This window comes from Eucyclogobius newberryi, unplaced genomic scaffold (assembly GCF_026437365.1).
Source record: "Eucyclogobius newberryi isolate DKJ021-1_F unplaced genomic scaffold, fEucNew1.0.hap1 SCAF_6, whole genome shotgun sequence".
NCBI lineage: Eukaryota > Metazoa > Chordata > Actinopteri > Gobiiformes > Gobiidae > Eucyclogobius > Eucyclogobius newberryi.
Genome location: NW_027316278.1, coordinates 29,236,426 through 29,253,974, shown reverse-complemented (window position 1 = coordinate 29,253,974; position 17,549 = coordinate 29,236,426). Strand labels below are relative to the sequence as shown.

The 17,549-nt window shown below is 41.3% G+C and overlaps 2 protein-coding genes across 2 annotated transcripts; one reads left to right on the top strand and one right to left on the bottom strand.

The window, feature by feature from the left end:
• Window positions 1–1,455: 1,455 nt before the first annotated feature.
• On the bottom strand, window positions 1,456–11,104 carry LOC140347273 (zinc phosphodiesterase ELAC protein 1-like). Its single transcript, XM_072433662.1, has 5 exons — window positions 10,852–11,104; window positions 5,589–5,795; window positions 4,602–4,660; window positions 4,269–4,479; window positions 1,456–1,995 (listed from the first exon to the last, which is right to left on the bottom strand). Exons 1-5 carry the CDS (start codon window positions 11,006–11,008, stop codon window positions 1,517–1,519), a joined length of 1,113 nt encoding a protein of 370 aa, XP_072289763.1. The 5' UTR covers window positions 11,009–11,104; the 3' UTR covers window positions 1,456–1,516.
• A 640-nt stretch (window positions 11,105–11,744) lies between these two features.
• Window positions 11,745–14,617, top strand: LOC140347464 (uncharacterized). The gene is made up of 3 exons (XM_072433903.1): window positions 11,745–11,806; window positions 12,838–12,866; window positions 13,362–14,617. Exons 1-3 carry the CDS (start codon window positions 11,745–11,747, stop codon window positions 14,564–14,566), a joined length of 1,296 nt encoding a protein of 431 aa, XP_072290004.1. The 3' UTR covers window positions 14,567–14,617.
• Window positions 14,618–17,549: the final 2,932 nt, after the last annotated feature.

Here is a 17,549-nt window from a genome sequence, read left to right as displayed (position 1 = left end):
GTTTGTATAAAGATTTTGAACGTAAAGGCCATTCAAAGTAGAAGTAGTTTTATTTCTTTCTTTTTTTTCCACCACCCTGTGAACTCTCTCGAAAATGTGATTTTATTGGTATGAGACTTGCGTGCAAACGAGTACTAAGCGACTTTTATTTTATATTTTGTATTCTGTTCTGAAGTTTTAAAAAGGAAAATGGCAGTTGTGGTTTTTTTGGGGGGAAAAGTCCTTTTGAAAACACATTTGTGAATAAGAAAGAAAAAAAAAAAAGACCTACAAAACTCTAAAAATGTATATCCAGAAATATAGACAATCAAAGACCTCACTATAAGAAATGTTCCAGAAGCTATCTTTATTGTTTATAATGATTGTACATAAACATTGCATTGTTCTTTTTTTCTTTTGTTAAACTTTATTTTGTATTTTCTGTTGTTCTTTAATACCTTGTGTACAGCTCCAGAAATAAAACTCTGGTAAAGGTTTGAAAACACTGTCATGGCCTTTATTTACTGATTAAATATAAATTTGACTAATAAAAGGGAAACGTTTTTTAAAGGGTATAGTAGTTTAAGATTGGCTCGTAAATTGAATGTTTTGTCCATTGGTTTAATGATTTCTAACTTAGGACCATGTTTAGGTTTCTAGGTGGAAATCAAAAAGTAAAATATCTCAGGAAAAATGTTTCACTCAAATTGTAGTTCTCAAAACATGAACCTCCTATTTAGAATTTTGGGGCATTTTTAGTGAATGACGACACAAAATAATATTAAGCAAAGACTTATCTTCCTGCGTTGCACCAATGAAATTTCCCCATGTGGGACAAAGGCTTATCTTATTTTATTTTCAGCTAAAGGATAATGTACAATTTTCCAGATATTTTTATATTGATTTCAGGCAGAAACTACAGGAGTGCGATTTGCTTCCATAATTAGAGCTGTGCAATTAAATGGCAGTTCAAGGAAAATTCAAATGGAATCTAAAATTACTGATTTTTGTGATCATAAAGGGGGGAAAATGTTATTTGTTTTGTTGGATCATGCTCCTAATGCTCTGTGTTTTTACAAACAAAGACAAACTAAAATATATAGATCTTAGGCACCTATCAATAATAAAACAATTTAAGGCAGCAAAAAGAGCAGGAAAAATAATTGCAGTATAATCTATTAAACAAGGGTGTAAAGAGATGGTTCTTATACTTCGCACATTTCTGATGGATTACGGTCTAACTTTGATAATATATGATATTCAAGATTTGGAAACACATGCCAAAAGACTTAACGTAACAACAAAGAATATCAAAAAAAGTATCAACAAAGAATAACTATTTCTGGATTTCAATCAACCGTACACTTTATTCAGAAATATTCTCTTTCCGTCACCACATTATTGGTTAAAATACTTTTTTAATAATTGCAATCTACAATATAAATAAAATGGTATGACTAGTCGACTGATCAAACTAGAATAATTGTCAGTTGCAGCCCTAATGTCTGATGTATACAGTAAATGGACATGCATGTTGCTACCTGGTCCTTTTCAGTGGAATAGAAAGCGTGAGAAAGTCCTCTGCTAACACAACTTCGATGCCGGTGCCCTGTAGCGCTTCTTCAGCTTGTCCCTTCAGCTCTCGCACGTCGTCCCCGTCCCCGTCCTTCTGCAGTGTGACGGGCTTGTACCTCTGGCTGAAATGATACAGCACCAGTTTGCGCACGTGACACTCCCAGGCCACCGCCGCTGCCGTCTTTGGGGTGCTGTGTCCGTGCTCCGCCGCCTTCTCCTGCTGCTCGTCTCCCAGCGTGGCCTCGTGAACCAGAATGTCCGCCCCGGCGCACAGTCGCACATGGGCCCGGCCCAGGACGGAGCTGCAGTCGCCCAGCACGCACACCTTCCTGCCCGGGATGTCCTCCTCCAGGACCTCCCCCGGGGTCAGCACGCGCCCGGAGTCGAGGGTCAGGGTCTCTCCGGACTTCAGGCGGCCGTACAGAGGGCCTGGCTTCACACCTGGTGGATGAATGCAGGTGATGTAACACACGCACTTTATATATTAACTCTACGTCTAAAGGTCACTGTCAATTTTCTGTTGTATTTATCTATTATTATTCATTTATTTACATTTGCATACCTCGTCTCCTTCCAGTAACATTGCACTGTCCCGACCAAATTAATACTCATAATTCATCAAACTGGCCAGATGTTTTGTTATTTTCACTAATATTCTTTAAAGGTACACTGCGGTTGAGGGTTTGCCCCAGGCTCGTCTCCACGGAGATAAGCGGATGAAACCAGCAGACCAAGTAAGGTCAGATCTGTGGAGAGGTGATCCCACTCACGTAATAATGCATGTTTCTCAACATATTTTTTCAGCAATAAAAAGCAACATCTTCTTGGACATAAGCACGAAGTGGACGACCAAGTGAAAAACCTGACAAGTGCAAATGCATTTACTGAGCATAGTATGTATTAGAGCTGGGTTGAAAAAATCAATTTTCTGATTTTTAATTGATTCGCATATTAATGACTGATTATTATTTATTTTTTTTATTTAACATTTTTTCTTATCTTAAAAAGTAATATATATATATATATATATATATATATATATATTTCTTTTTTTTTTTTTTTCTTTCAAAAATGCTCAACGTTTACATTTTATACTTCCAGTTTCAGTACTGGCAGTGTGTGAGCAGTTTTAAAATAAAAATGCTTTTGGTAGCAACCGCTTTTGGGTGAATTCTTAATTATTTTCAAGCATAATAATAATGCACTGGTTAGTGTCCCAGTAGAATCCACTGTTGCAGACGTAGTCACCTCAATGATGTCCTCCATTTATTGTCCTGGATTATCTTTCTTGAAGGTAGATTGACCCTTAACCTTTTCATCAGTCTTCCAGCCATCAGTAACTACCAATACTTGTAAGATTTGCTGTTTAATATTGATATAATACTAGTTTTAATATGTTGCTTCTCTACACAGTCATGAAGTGAAGGAAACAGTTCAAATACATTTTTCATTTTGAATAACATTAACCCCCGGATCGAATCGGATCGAATCGGAAATCAGATCGAAATCGGATCGAATAGGATGGAATCTGAGAAAATCGGAAAAAAACGATTTTGAAACGTAAAAATCGGAATCGAATCGATTGTTGAAATTTGAATCGAAACCCAGCTCTAGTATGTATCCATGGGTTTCAGTCACGTGACTTATTTGTTGTCATGCCATGTTGAACCATATGTGTGGCATCTCTGCTGTTAGTCATGAAAAACAGAGCATAACATTGAAATTAAAAAGTTGATACTTCCAGAAGGGCTTTGCTTTGATCCTTATCTACAGACAAAGCTTTCAAGAGCACGGACTTTGTGTCTGGTCCTATAATATAACACCAGGACAGTTGGAAATTAGGTTAATTCAAACTGTCTGTAAGTAGCCTCACGTTTATTAGCATAACCGTGCAATAATATGTAAACTAGCATTAGCCAGCTGCTAACGATCTGAAACAAACAGCTCAGCCTCAGTCTGGAGTGATTTCTGCAAGTCCACTGGTCCCTCCTGACCACAGTTATTACATTCAGTTTTGAGACTTTTGGTTGGCTCAGCTCGCAGTGCAAAATGCAGATTTCGGCCTCAAGGTGGCAGTAGCAACAAGTGTGTGACGTCACTTGGGACCCATGAATAGTAAAAGGCATAAATATAAAAACAAATTGCGTCACATAAAACATAACATATTTTAGACCAAAATTAATATATTAGTGTAATATTAATAGTGCATCTTCTGCCCCACGTCTGTAAGTTTTGACAACATTAGATTGTTTTATAATATTCTGCTATTTTGGTTTTGAAGATAAGGGTAAACATGACAAGATACAGGGACGGTGTATATTAATGAACATACAATGTAAAAATATGCCAGAATTCGCCTACTGGCTACTCTCAGTCTGTAGTCTGAGGCAGGTCAGGACAAGAAGAACACACAACACTGTGCACAATACAATACACGTGACAACAATATACATACACTTGAGAATCAGTGATTACAGACCTGGTTCATCCTGAGTCAATGTTTGAGGTTTGTCTTAAATGTCACACTGCCTCTGTTTTGATTGGTTTGATTAGTTTGGACGTATAGTTTAGTCGTATGTGTCCAGTTCACCAAAATATTTAATTATTTGTGCATATCAAACTGATAAACAGCATGTGTCTTTAAACCCTTATTATATGAATATTTGATAGAAATATAAGCAGGATCTTTTGTTGCTTAGTGAATAAATATGTACCTAGTTCCTTGAGCAGCTCCGTCTTGAGTCTCCCAGGTCGATCCTTCTCCTGAACGCAGAAGCCAAAGGACGGAACTCGGTGGAACAGCCTGAAGGCCCTGACCTCAAAGCGATCGTCCTCAAACAGCAGGTAACTGTCAGAGCCGGGGTCCAGGGCAATGCTGCGGCCCTCCTGCTCCTGAGGGTGAAGAGCCCCGTGCGCCGCCGTCACCTCAAAACAACACAATGAAGTGTAAGTGAAGTTTTACTGGACGTTTTGTTCATTTGTGCATGAAAAGCATCGCAAAAGGAAATGCATTATTATCATTTTTGTGAAAAGTGTGGCATACATACCTCCCTGCTGAGCTGACCTTCCTCGGGACACTGGTCAGACGTGGGCTCCAGTTCATGGACTAGAAGAAGGTGGAGTCAGTGGGGAATTACCGTATTTTCCGGATCATAAATCGCACCTTTTTTCTTAGTTTTGGCCTTATACTCCAGAGCGACTTATGATATTATTAACACATTATAATATAATGTTTTTTGTTATTTTCACACTGGCAACCGCATTTCACATGTTGACAACAACAAGAGGGCGCTCTAGGCTCTAAGCGACGCAGAAGAAGAATCTGTACTTTGTGTTGAGTTTGTGGAGTTGTTTAGAAGTGACACAGAGGAAGAAGAATTCAATGGATTTAGTGATTTGGGGTAAAACTGATGCTTTGGTAAACTTGTTAGCATGTTCTTTATGCTATAGTTATCTGAATAACTGTTCATATGTTACGTTAACATACCAGACACTTACCACAGTTCTGTCTGTGCCTCATGTAGCTGAAGGTGTTAGCGTTAGCATACGTACACCTATTCACCATGTTCTCTCATCTGTTATTATTTTAAATGACATTTCAAGATGAAATGTCTGTTCTTGGTCTTGGATTTGATCAAATACATTTCCCCAAAAATGCGACTTATACTCCAGTGCGACTTATATATGTTTTTTTCTTCTTTATTATGCATTTTTTGGCTGGTGCCACTTATACCCCGGAGCGACTTATAGTCCAGAAAATACGGTAAATAAATATAGATGGAATCCTTAGTTTCAGTAATTGCAATATTAAGTTTACTGAAAAAACAAATATTTTTTTGCTTTTTGTTTCAGATTAATGAACGTATAAGACACAACACGTTTGCCTGAATCACCACACTTTTATTTCGGCCCTGTCCCTGTCCAAATTTGACATCATGTTTATCACAATATCTCAGCAGTGATATGATGGCCCCAACCGCCCCATTGAGATAACCTTTATTTAAGAACACGGTGGTACTGCACAGTATTGTCACCTGCGTAAGGGAAGAGCAGCTGTGATGCGGTCAGACCCAGCGTCACCCTGAGGAAGTGCCTGAGGCCCCGGGGCCCGTAGATGTCCACACAGCGGGGCCTCTGTGGGGAGTCAGGGGGCGTGTTCAGGCTCACGGTGCACAGCAGACCAGGCAGCCCAAACACGTGGTCTCCATGGAGATGAGAGATGAACACCTTCGAGATCTTGCCTGGGAAGACAACACAAGTGGATTTAAAACGTTACAAAAAATACACTTCACCTCCTCGAGTACAAATGTGTCAACAACTGCAATGATCAAGTTTGTTTATTGTTCACAAAATATGAACAATTAAAGGGTGATTTGGCAAATGAAAACCACTTTTAAGTCATATCAGAACCTAAAAAGACATTTACAAGTGTATTTTACATTATTTGCGTATTTAATGTGATTAAACAGACAAAATTCAGAGTTTAAAGAGTTATTACATACTTACATACCACAGCTTATACTTTTAGTGAAGCTCAAATACAATTTAGAGAGGCTACATTTTATTTGTATTAAACCCTGGAAATTACTCATTTGATTGGAATTTTGTAGCTGTTTAACCTGTATGTGCAATAATTGAGTATAATTCTAGCATGTTATTGTAATTAGTTACATTTAAAAATCCTGTGGGTTCAGTTCAAGACTTCTTCTTTCCTAAACCTAAAATAAATAATAATTAGTTATTATAATAAATATAAATCCTACACAATATCCTATATCGGTCTGGCATCGGAGTGGAGGACGCCGTCATCTCCCTGCTGCACCGCTCTCTCTCTCTCACCTGGAAAAGCCTGGCAGCTCTGTGAGGATTCTGTTCTTCGATCTTTCCAGCGCCTTCAACACCATCCAGCCGCTGCTCCTGAGGGACAAGCTGGAGACGGCTGATGTGGAGTATTACCTGGCAGAGTGGATCCTGGACTACCTCACAGACCGACCCCAGTTTGTGAGAGCCCGGAACTGTGTGTCTGACACTTGGACCTGCAGTGTGGGGGCGCCCCAGGGCACTGTCCTCGCGCCCTTTCTCTTCACCCTTTACACTGCAGACTTCAGACATGACACGGACAGCTGTGTCCTGCAGAAGTTCTCTGACGACTCTGCCATCATCAGACTCATCACGGACGACGATGATGCGGAGTACAGGGGACTCGCGCAGGACTTTGTGGACTGGTGTCAGTGGAACCACCTCCTCATCAACGCGGGGAAGACCAAGGAGATGGTGGTGGATTTCCGCAGACGCCACCCCACTGCCCCCTCACCAGTGAACATCCAGGGACGGGACATTGAGAGAGTGACTCATACAAGTACCTGGGTGTTCATCTGAACCACAAACTGGACTGGACTCATAACACGGACGCACTGTACAGGAAGAGCCAGAGTCGGCTCTACCTCCTGAGGAGACTCAGGTCTTTTGGAGTGACAGGGCCACTCCTGAAGACATTCTATGACTCTGTGGTGGCATCAGCCCTCCTGTACGGTGTGGCCTGCTGGAGCAGCAGCATCACAGAGAGGGAGAGGAAGAGGCTGGACAGAGTCATCAAGAAGTCCAGCTCCATCCTGGGCTGTGCTCTGGACTCGGTGCAGGAGGTGGGGGACAGGAGGGTCCTGGCTAGATTCACATCTATGCTGGACCATGAGTGTCACCCCCTGCAGGACACTCTCTCCGCTCTGGAGAGCAGCTTCAGTGAGAGACTGATCCACCCTCGATGTGTGAAGGAAAGGTTTCGCAGGTCTTTCCTTCCTGCTGCTGTCAGACTTTATAACAAACACTGATAGTACTGAACACTCGCAATACTGACCTAACCTAATACTGATGTGCAATTCTGTCATATGTGCAATTGCTGTTGAAATTCATGTGCAATTCATGTGCAATTACTATGAAATTCATGTGCAATCTATGTGCTGTCGTGACACATATTCATGTGCAATTACTGTCGTGATCACATGCAATGGTATTTATGTATTTATTTATTTATTTGTCTATGGGAGTTTTTATTTATTTATAGGAGATCTTCTACTGAAAGTGTTTTTCAGACTTCCTATAAGTGATCTGTTCTTCTGGATCTACCTCTGGATCTACCTGCGTTGCACCAATGAAATTTCCCCATGTGGGACAATAAAGGAATATCTTATCTTATCTTATCTTATCTTACAACAATCAATGTTCTAATCCAGACACACATAACAGATCAAAATGTTAAAGTTTTGTACAAAATATTGGTGCTTAAAATTGCATTGTGCACTTTTGATCTTTACTTTAGTACAATGTTCTTGTACCTGTACTTGTACTACGTGAGTAAACTTGTACTACGTGAGTGTACTTGCTCTACGTGAGTGTACTTGTTCTACGTGAGTGAACTTGTACTACGTGAGTGAACTTGTACTACGTGAGTGAACTTGTTCTACGTGAGTGAACTTGTACTACGTGAGTGTACTTGTACTACGTGAGTGAACTTGTACTACGTGAGTGTACTTGCTCTACGTGAGTGAACTTGTTCTACGTGAGTGTACTTGTACTACGTGAGTGAACTTGTTCTACGTGAGTGTACTTGCACTACGTGAGTGTACTTGCTCTACGTGAGTGTACTTGTACTACGTGAGTGTACTTGTACTACGTGAGTGAACTTGTACTACGTGAGTGTACTTGTACTACGTGAGTGAACTTGTACTACGTGAGTGAACTTGTACTACGTGAGTGAACTTGTACTACGTGAGTGAACTTGTACTACGTGAGTGTACTTGCACTACGTGAGTGTACTTGCACTACGTGAGTGAACTTGTACTACTTGAGTGTACTTGTACTACGTGAGTGTACTTGTACTACGTGAGTGTACTTGCTCTACGTGAGTGAACTTGTTCTACGTGAGTGTACTTGTACTACGTGAGTGTACTTGTACTACGTGAGTGAACTTGTACTACGTGAGTGAACTTGTACTACGTGAGTGTACTTGCTCTACGTGAGTGAACTTGCACTACGTGAGTGTACTTGTACTACGTGAGTGAACTTGTACTACGTGAGTGAACTTGTACTACGTGAGTGAACTTGTTCTACGTGAGTAAACTTGTACTACGTGAGTGTACTTGTACTACGTGAGTGAACTTGTACTACGTGAGTGTACTTGTACTACGTGAGTGAACTTGTACTACGTGAGTGAACTTGTACTACGTGAGTGAACTTGTACTACGTGAGTGTACTTGTACTACGTGAGTGAACTTGTACTACGTGAGTGTACTTGTTCTACGTGAGTGTACTTGTACTACGTGAGTGAACTTGTACTACGTGAGTGTACTTGTACTACGTGAGTGAACTTGTACTACGTGAGTGAACTTGTACTACGTGAGTGAACTTGTACTACGTGAGTGTACTTGTTCTACGTGAGTGTACTTGTACTACGTGAGTGTACTTGTACTACGTGAGTGAACTTGTACTACGTGAGTGAACTTGTACTACGTGAGTGAACTTGTTCTACGTGAGTGTACTTGTACTACGTGAGTGTACTTGTTCTACGCGAGTGAACTTGTACTACGCGAGTGAACTTGTACTACGTGAGTGAACTTGTACTACGTGAGTGAACTTGTACTACGTGAGTGTACTTGCTCTACGTGAGTGTACTTGTACTACGTGAGTGTACTTGTACTACGTGAGTGTACTTGTACTACGTGAGTGAACTTGTACTACGTGAGTGTTCTTGTACTACGTGAGTGTACTTGTACTACGTGAGTGTACTTGCTCTACGTGAGTGAACTTGTTCTACGTGAGTGTACTTGTACTACGTGAGTGTACTTGTACTACGTGAGTGACTTGTACTACGTGAGTGTACTTGTACTACGTGAGTGAACTTGTACTACGTGAGTGAACTTGTACTACGTGAGTGTACTTGTACTACGTGAGTGAACTTGTACTACGTGAGTGAACTTGTACTACGTGAGTGAACTTGTTCTACGTGAGTGAACTTGTACTACGTGAGTGAACTTGTACTACGTGAGTGAACTTGTACTACGTGAGTGTACTTGTACTACGTGAGTGAACTTGTTCTACGTGAGTGTACTTGTACTACGTGAGTGAACTTGTACTACGTGAGTGTACTTGTACTACGTGAGTGAACTTGTTCTACGTGAGTGTACTTGTACTACGTGAGTGTACTTGTACTACGTGAGTGAACTTGTACTACGTGAGTGTACTTGTACTACGTGAGTGAACTTGTACTACGTGAGTGTACTTGTACTACGTGAGTGAACTTGTACTACGTGAGTGAACTTGTACTACGTGAGTGTTCTTGTACTACGTGAGTGTACTTGTACTACGTGAGTGTACTTGCTCTACGTGAGTGAACTTGTTCTACGTGAGTGTACTTGTACTACGTGAGTGTACTTGTACTACGTGAGTGACTTGTACTACGTGAGTGTACTTGTACTACGTGAGTGAACTTGTACTACGTGAGTGAACTTGTACTACGTGAGTGAACTTGTACTACGTGAGTGTACTTGTACTACGTGAGTGAACTTGTACTACGTGAGTGTACTTGTACTACGTGAGTGAACTTGTTCTACGTGAGTGTACTTGTACTACGTGAGTGTACTTGTACTACGTGAGTGAACTTGTACTACGTGAGTGTACTTGTACTACGTGAGTGAACTTGTACTACGTGAGTGTACTTGTACTACGTGAGTGAACTTGTACTACGTGAGTGAACTTGTACTACGTGAGTGTTCTTGTACTACGTGAGTGTACTTGTACTACGTGAGTGTACTTGCTCTACGTGAGTGAACTTGTTCTACGTGAGTGTACTTGTACTACGTGAGTGTACTTGTACTACGTGAGTGACTTGTACTACGTGAGTGTACTTGTACTACGTGAGTGAACTTGTACTACGTGAGTGAACTTGTACTACGTGAGTGAACTTGTACTACGTGAGTGTACTTGTACTACGTGAGTAAACTTGTACTACGTGAGTGAACTTGTACTACGTGAGTGAACTTGTTCTACGTGAGTGAACTTGTACTACGTGAGTGAACTTGTACTACGTGAGTGTACTTGTACTACGTGAGTGTACTTGTACTACGTGAGTGTACTTGTACTACGTGAGTGAACTTGTACTACGTGAGTGTACTTGTACTACGTGAGTGAACTTGTTCTACGTGAGTGTACTTGTACTACGTGAGTGTACTTGTACTACGTGAGTGTACTTGTACTACGTGAGTGAACTTGAGCACACATTTACAGTGGTCCGTCCTCACACACCGGCTCGGATGTGGCTCCTCATGCTCTGGGTCTGAGTTCCCTCTCCGCAGTCAAACATCCAGCACTCTCCGTCCATCCGCAGCACCAGCGCCGAGGCCCCGCGGTGAGGAGACGGGTAAGCGGAGCCGGTGCCCAGGAACGTCACATCCAGGCTCATGGTTCACGCGAGGGGGATCTTCAGATGATGCAAACCTCCAGCTTCAGCAGCACAACGCAGCATGTTTACACCGCGGAAGTAGAATACGGTCTAATACAGCCATGGTATAAACCTCTAATGTTTACGCCTCTAATGTTTACGCCTCTAATGTTTACGCCTCTAATGTTTACGCCTCTAATGTTTACCCCTCTAATGTTTACGCCTCTAATGTTTACACCTCTAATGTTTACACGTGCCTGTAGCAGCCACGGAATCCGCACCAGGAAACAGGATCGGAGTGAACCGGAAGTTTAAAAAATAAAATAAAAATGAAAAAATAAGGCCGCCCAAAACAATAAAATAAGGAATAGATACATTGTTCAAGGTAAAGTCACGAGCCCCAAAATGACAATATTTGGCATTTATAAACCCCCAAAACTAAAAATAGGCTAAACCGTTGATGTTATATTCATGACATTGGCGCTAGAGACATTAATCTGGAGCCTGACCAGCCAGTCCCTCCTACATTCTGCTCAAACAGAAACCAACAAAGCGCAGAAACCAACATTGTTTGTATTCTTGCGTGATTACGTACAACGCGCTGGCGAGGTGCGTGAAACGAGCGCACCCACAGCTCAAACCGCCTTCCGGAACCGCTCACGTGACTTCCGTATTGCAGTGACGGCGGCGCGTAAATCATGAATGTCCATCTGAACTCTGAACCCCCAAAACAGAAGCTTTTAATCGCACAGTGAAAATGTCTGAAGTGAAGTTGAAGGATGAACCGGAAGAGTGTGAGGACGGGGACGGGGACAAAAGGTCGGTTTAGAGCCGCTACGTAACGTTACACTAGAATGAAGCGATGCCCCAGCGGACTACCTTTAAATAAGACGCCATTTTACCATTACCAGGGATTTTATCTGACAAAAACATCATAAATAAGGCGTAAACAATGTCCATTTGACCTCCCATCGTTTGGTTTGAAATTCGGTGTGTGTGTTTTGACAAATGGAGAAGTGTCAGTGCAACAATTAACCGACCATCAGGGACTAGTCGATTATAGAGATAATCGCTGTAGTATTCTAATCATCTTAATCGTAACTGAGTCATACACTAGTTTCTAAAATATGTATTTTATAGCAAAAACGGTGACATTATGAGGGAGGTCAAGATTATTTGGTTAATCGATAATCGTGATTATTCAGGTCATAAGAACCAAAACACGGTAATAACAATCGCATAACTTAAGTATTTTGACTTCTATATATAATCTAAAAAATAGACTTTAATGTAAATACATATATGTATTTTTATCTGGCTGTTTTTGTCAAATTTAACTTTATTTGTATTTCAGAAAGTTAAATTGTGTAAATCCTGTCACAAACTGGGGGAATAAGACCACAGGAATGAAAGAACATTAAAGATTTCACTGTTGTTTGGTCAGTCTCAATAATTATGAATAATTGTTAAATTGTGCTGTTTATTGTTTATTATGTAATATTGTGCCATCCTTGATTATGACATAAATGTCAAAAAAGACCACAAAAAAATGTCCTCTTAAACACACTTAATTCATACATATTATGTCTCTAGGAATGTTCAAGGACCATATTTCAACCTTTATAATTCTTTTATAATTTTTTGACTAGCTGTTTAAATAAAAATTAAAAAAACTGAATAATCAAAGTTTTTTTTTAATCATGAATACGTCAAAGTAACTTTATACAATCTTAAAATTATTTTTCTTTTATCTTGACTAATTTACTCCCAAATACACATACTATTTGGTCTTAAGAGCTTTCTTTGTTGAATTTGTACTTGTACAAATACCCTTTTTGTTGTTCCTACAGTGTCTCCAGTGAGTTGGAAGACTGCAAAGGTAAGACGCACCTGATGTTTGCTGGATTGTACAACAGTTTATCTGTCATTCTGTTTGAAATTATATTAAATTTAACTACAGCACTGCCCTACAAATGAAAACTGCTAAATGCCTCCCAGTACGTGTGTGTCAGAAGTACAATATTGGTAATGTATTTATGTTATGATGAGTAATAAATATCAATCACCTCCAAGTGCAGAGTTAAAAATCCTGTCAAATGAAATGGTATGAGTCATGAGACGTTTCTGTCTTGAGGTCATTTTTAAATATACAAGTACATTTTCTCTATATTCAAATATGTATATCTCTAAAATAATTGTAATTTTGAGTGTATAGCTCCCAAAAAAACACACAAAAACAGTCATTGCGCTGTGTGAGAAGTCTATGTCCACTCTTTTGATATAAATGTTTGTTTTATGTCGTTTGTGCCACGTTCTTTATATATGTCGTCTTTGCAAAAATCCTGTTTGTGAGAGAGTTTTCTGTCTCCTGCAGGTGTCCAGAGTTCAGAAGACTCCAGTTCGGACCGTCTCCACATTAAAGAAGAACCAGAGGAGGTCAAAATCAAACCGGAACTGCTCCACGTTTGCGTAAAGAGTGAAGGTGAGGATGAGGATGAAGAAGAGGAAGAGGAAGAGGAGGAAGAGCCGTCGTCTTTCCTTCACCAAACCCTGAAAGACGAGACCGAAGATGACACCGATGGAGGCTTAGAGGAACACCCGGAGCCCGAGACACTCAAATGTCCCGTGTGTGATAAAAGCTTTGAAAAAAAGAGGAATCTCAGGAACCACATGAAAGTCCACACCGGGGAAAGACCATACAGCTGTTCGGTGTGTGGAAAGGATTTTGCGTATTTACTCACGTTCAAGGCGCACATGAGGACTCACACGGGCGAGAAACCTTTCAAATGTTCTTTTTGTACCATGGAGTTTGCGACAGACTATTTACTGAAAGTACATACGAGGACTCACACGGGGGAGGAACCATTCAAATGCTCTCTTTGCGCAAAGGAATACACAACCGACAATCTGCTCAAAATCCACATGAGGACGCACACGGGGGAGCGGCCTTTCAGCTGTTTGTTCTGTCCCAAGAGTTTCATGTTAAACAGCAGTCTGAGGAACCATATGAGAATTCACACGGGCGAGCGACCTTTCAAATGCTCCGTCTGCGAGAAGGACTTCACCGAAAAGGGCCACCTCATAGCGCACATGAGGACGCACACGGGAGAGAGGCCGTTCAAGTGCCCCACGTGCGACAAAGGCTTCACGGTCGTCGGCGCTCTAAGACAGCACGCTCGCATCCACACCGGGGACAAGCCGTACAAGTGCTCAGTCTGCGCAAAGCAGTTCAACGTCCAGTGCTCTCTGAAGCGACACATGAGGACTCACGAAGAGGCGCGGGCCCGCACGGAGGACCGCTCGTACGCCTGTCCTTTCTGTTCCAAGAGCTACACGGAGAGCAGCAATCTGAAGATCCACACGAGGATCCACACGGGGGAGAGACCTTTCAAGTGTTCGGTTTGCGGCAGCGATTTCCCGCAGAAGAGTTCTCTGAAGCGGCACATGACGATCCACACGGGGGAAAGGCCTTTCGCGTGTCCGGCGTGCGCCAAAGAGTTCAGAGTGAAGGGCGATTTACAGGTCCACGTGAAGAGAATACACAAACCACAGAAACAAAGTAAAAAGAAAAAGTGCTGAGGGGAAATGACACTGGGTAAATTATTCTTATGCAAATATTGACTCATTTTGATTCGTCACATCAAAAGCAAAGCAAGAACGTGTTACTTGGATGAGTTTGTGAGGCGTTTGGATGCAAAAGGAATAAATGCAACTCGATTGTTTATGCATTTTTATCAGCTCGATTTCATTATTTTTTTTATCAATAAAAATATGGCAGATCAGGACACACAATGCAGAGAAAGATAAGATAAGATAATCCTTTATTGTCCACACATGGGGGAATGTCATTGTTGCAACGCAGTAGATACAGAGGAAAAGAACAGATAAACTTATAAGAAGTTTAAAAAAACACTCTCTTAATAGAAGAACTCTTATAAACAAAACTCTTTTAAACAAAAACTCCTATAGACAGAACCTCTCATTTCTTAATATGGAATGGAGGGGGAAAATAAAATAAAATAAAAACAGCCAGTGTAAGACAAGATAATACTAAATGGTAAAACAAACACTCTATTTACATCAGTTATAGAAGCATCTTGTAGCTCTAAGACAGCTGTAAATTACAAATGCATTACTGTAATTAAGTAAATTTCTTTGGTAAATGTAGTATAATTCTTGCCATATATTGAAGTAGCTCCATAGAAGTAGGAGTTACTAATATATAATAAGTGTCCTGATGCACAGCTGCTGTTTTACACCTTCAAACACAACAGCACCGACTCTTACCGGCCAGATTGTTTAAAACGATGTCCGGATCACGACCTTTGAAACCTTTTCTAATAAAAGACTGATCTAAAATTGCATTAAAATAGCTAGTGCAATAAGCATTTTTTATAAATACTTTGCCTTTCTTTTTATAATTTTGACAGCAGTTGTTTTACTTATTATAGAGTATTGGAAATGTGTACTGAAGTAAAATTGTTACATGGCTAAAAATGTATTCATGCAGTGTTGTTGTGGTCAGTTTGTGGGTTTAGAAAGAAGCAGAGACAGTAGTGGGGCAAATTATACAAGTACATGTTAAAAAATGTACTTAAAAAAAGCATTGTTGCCTCCCAAAAAGTCTACTCACAGGTTCAGCTACTCAAAAAATCTATTCAATTACAGCACCAAGTATTTGTAATTTGTCCGTATCCACCTCTGCTTTGACCTTTTCAGGCGTGTAACTGTACTTTTACTCTAGTACAACATGTCCTTACTTCAGATATAACCATCAGTGAGAGGAAGGTGCTCCGAGTGAATGGAAACATGCTATTAATTACCATTAAGTAGTTGCTCTTGTGAAATTCAAACAGAAATGACATGGAAAAGCATTGGTTGAAGTTGTAAATGTATGAAGCAGCGTTCAGGGTGAGGCTTTATTTTGAATTGTTCTGAACAGGCAACAAGGAGCAAACATGACATGACATAATTTACCAAACAATAGGAGCGTTACCTGTAGTTGTACATAAAACAAAACATACAAGAACATACAAACTAGAAAAGAATGAAAACATGTCAACATAAATATAAACTGCTGCAGTGAACGCTGGTTGTGTGAAGCAGCCTTTTCCTTCATATATTTAGACAAATTAAACAAACAATTCCAGTGCTTTTAATAAAAATACAACTTTTCTTAATTCTTCTTCTTCTTCTTCTTCTTCTTCTTCTTCTTCTTCTTCTTCTTCGTTAAACTTTAGTAGATTTAGAGTACTTGTGGGCTCTGACCGCTAGATGGCAGCAGAGATGTGAGTGCTCTTTGCAGTCTTGGCTCAATACAAAGTACTTATGGAGCTATTAAAATTAGGACTTCGCCCTTTATTGACTTCGACGACACACTATAACTCCTTTTATTGACATATTTATTTATTTAAAAAATGAACTCGTTTATCTTGTGGAAATTACACGCCTCGTTGTAGAAATTTGAACAACAGCAACAACATTCATGTATTTATTTTTTAACAATAAACACTAACCAAACTATCTTGTAGCTGGCCAAAGATTCACCCTCTTGGGAATCGTACCCGCAACCTCCTGCTCACCGACTTTCAAAGGCAAAGTGCGGGAGGGGGTCCATGTCCCCCTCTCAGCCAGCAGGTGGAGCCCGTTCACTTTAAAGATATGGTCGAAATTCGGCTTTGCGTCCACCTGTGCTTCGCATCCACCTGTGCTTCGCATCCACCTGTGCCTCGCATCCACCTGTGCTTAGCATCCACCTGTGCTTAGCATCCACTTGTGCTTCGCATCCACCTGTGCCTCGCATCCACCTGTGCTTAGCATCCACCTGTGCTTAGCATCCACCTGTGCTTAGCATCCACCTGTGCTTCGCATCCACCTGTGCCTCGCATCCACCTGTGCTTAGCATCCACCTGTGCTTAGCATCCACCTGTGCTTAGCATCCACCTGTGCTTCGCATCCACCTGTGCTTCGCATCCACCTGTGCTTAGCATCCACCTGTGCTTCGCATCCACCTGTGCTAAGCATCCACTTGTGCTTCGCATCCACCTGTGCTTCGCATCCACCTGTGCTTCGCATCCACCTGTGCTTAGCATCCACCTGTGCTTAGCATCCACCTGTGCTTAGCATCCACTTGTGTTTCGCATCCACCTGTGCCTCGCATCCACCTGTGCTTCGCATCCACCTGTGCTTAGCATCCACCTGTGCTTAGCATCCACCTGTGCTTCGCATCCACCTGTGCTTCGCATCCACCTGTGCTTAGCATCCACCTGTGCTTCGCATCCACCTGTGCTTAGCATCCACCTGTGCTTAGCATCCACCTGTGCTTCGCATCCACCTGTGCTTCGCATCCACCTGTGCTTAGCATCCACCTGTGCTTCGCATCCACCTGTGCTTAGCATCCACCTGTGCTTCGCATCCACCTGTGCTTAGCATCCACCTGTGCTTCGCATCCACCTGTGCTTCGCATCCACCTGTGCTTCGCATCCACCTGTGCTTCGCATCCACCTGTGCTTAGCATCCACCTGTGCTTAGCATCCACCTGTGCTTCGCATCCACCTGTGCT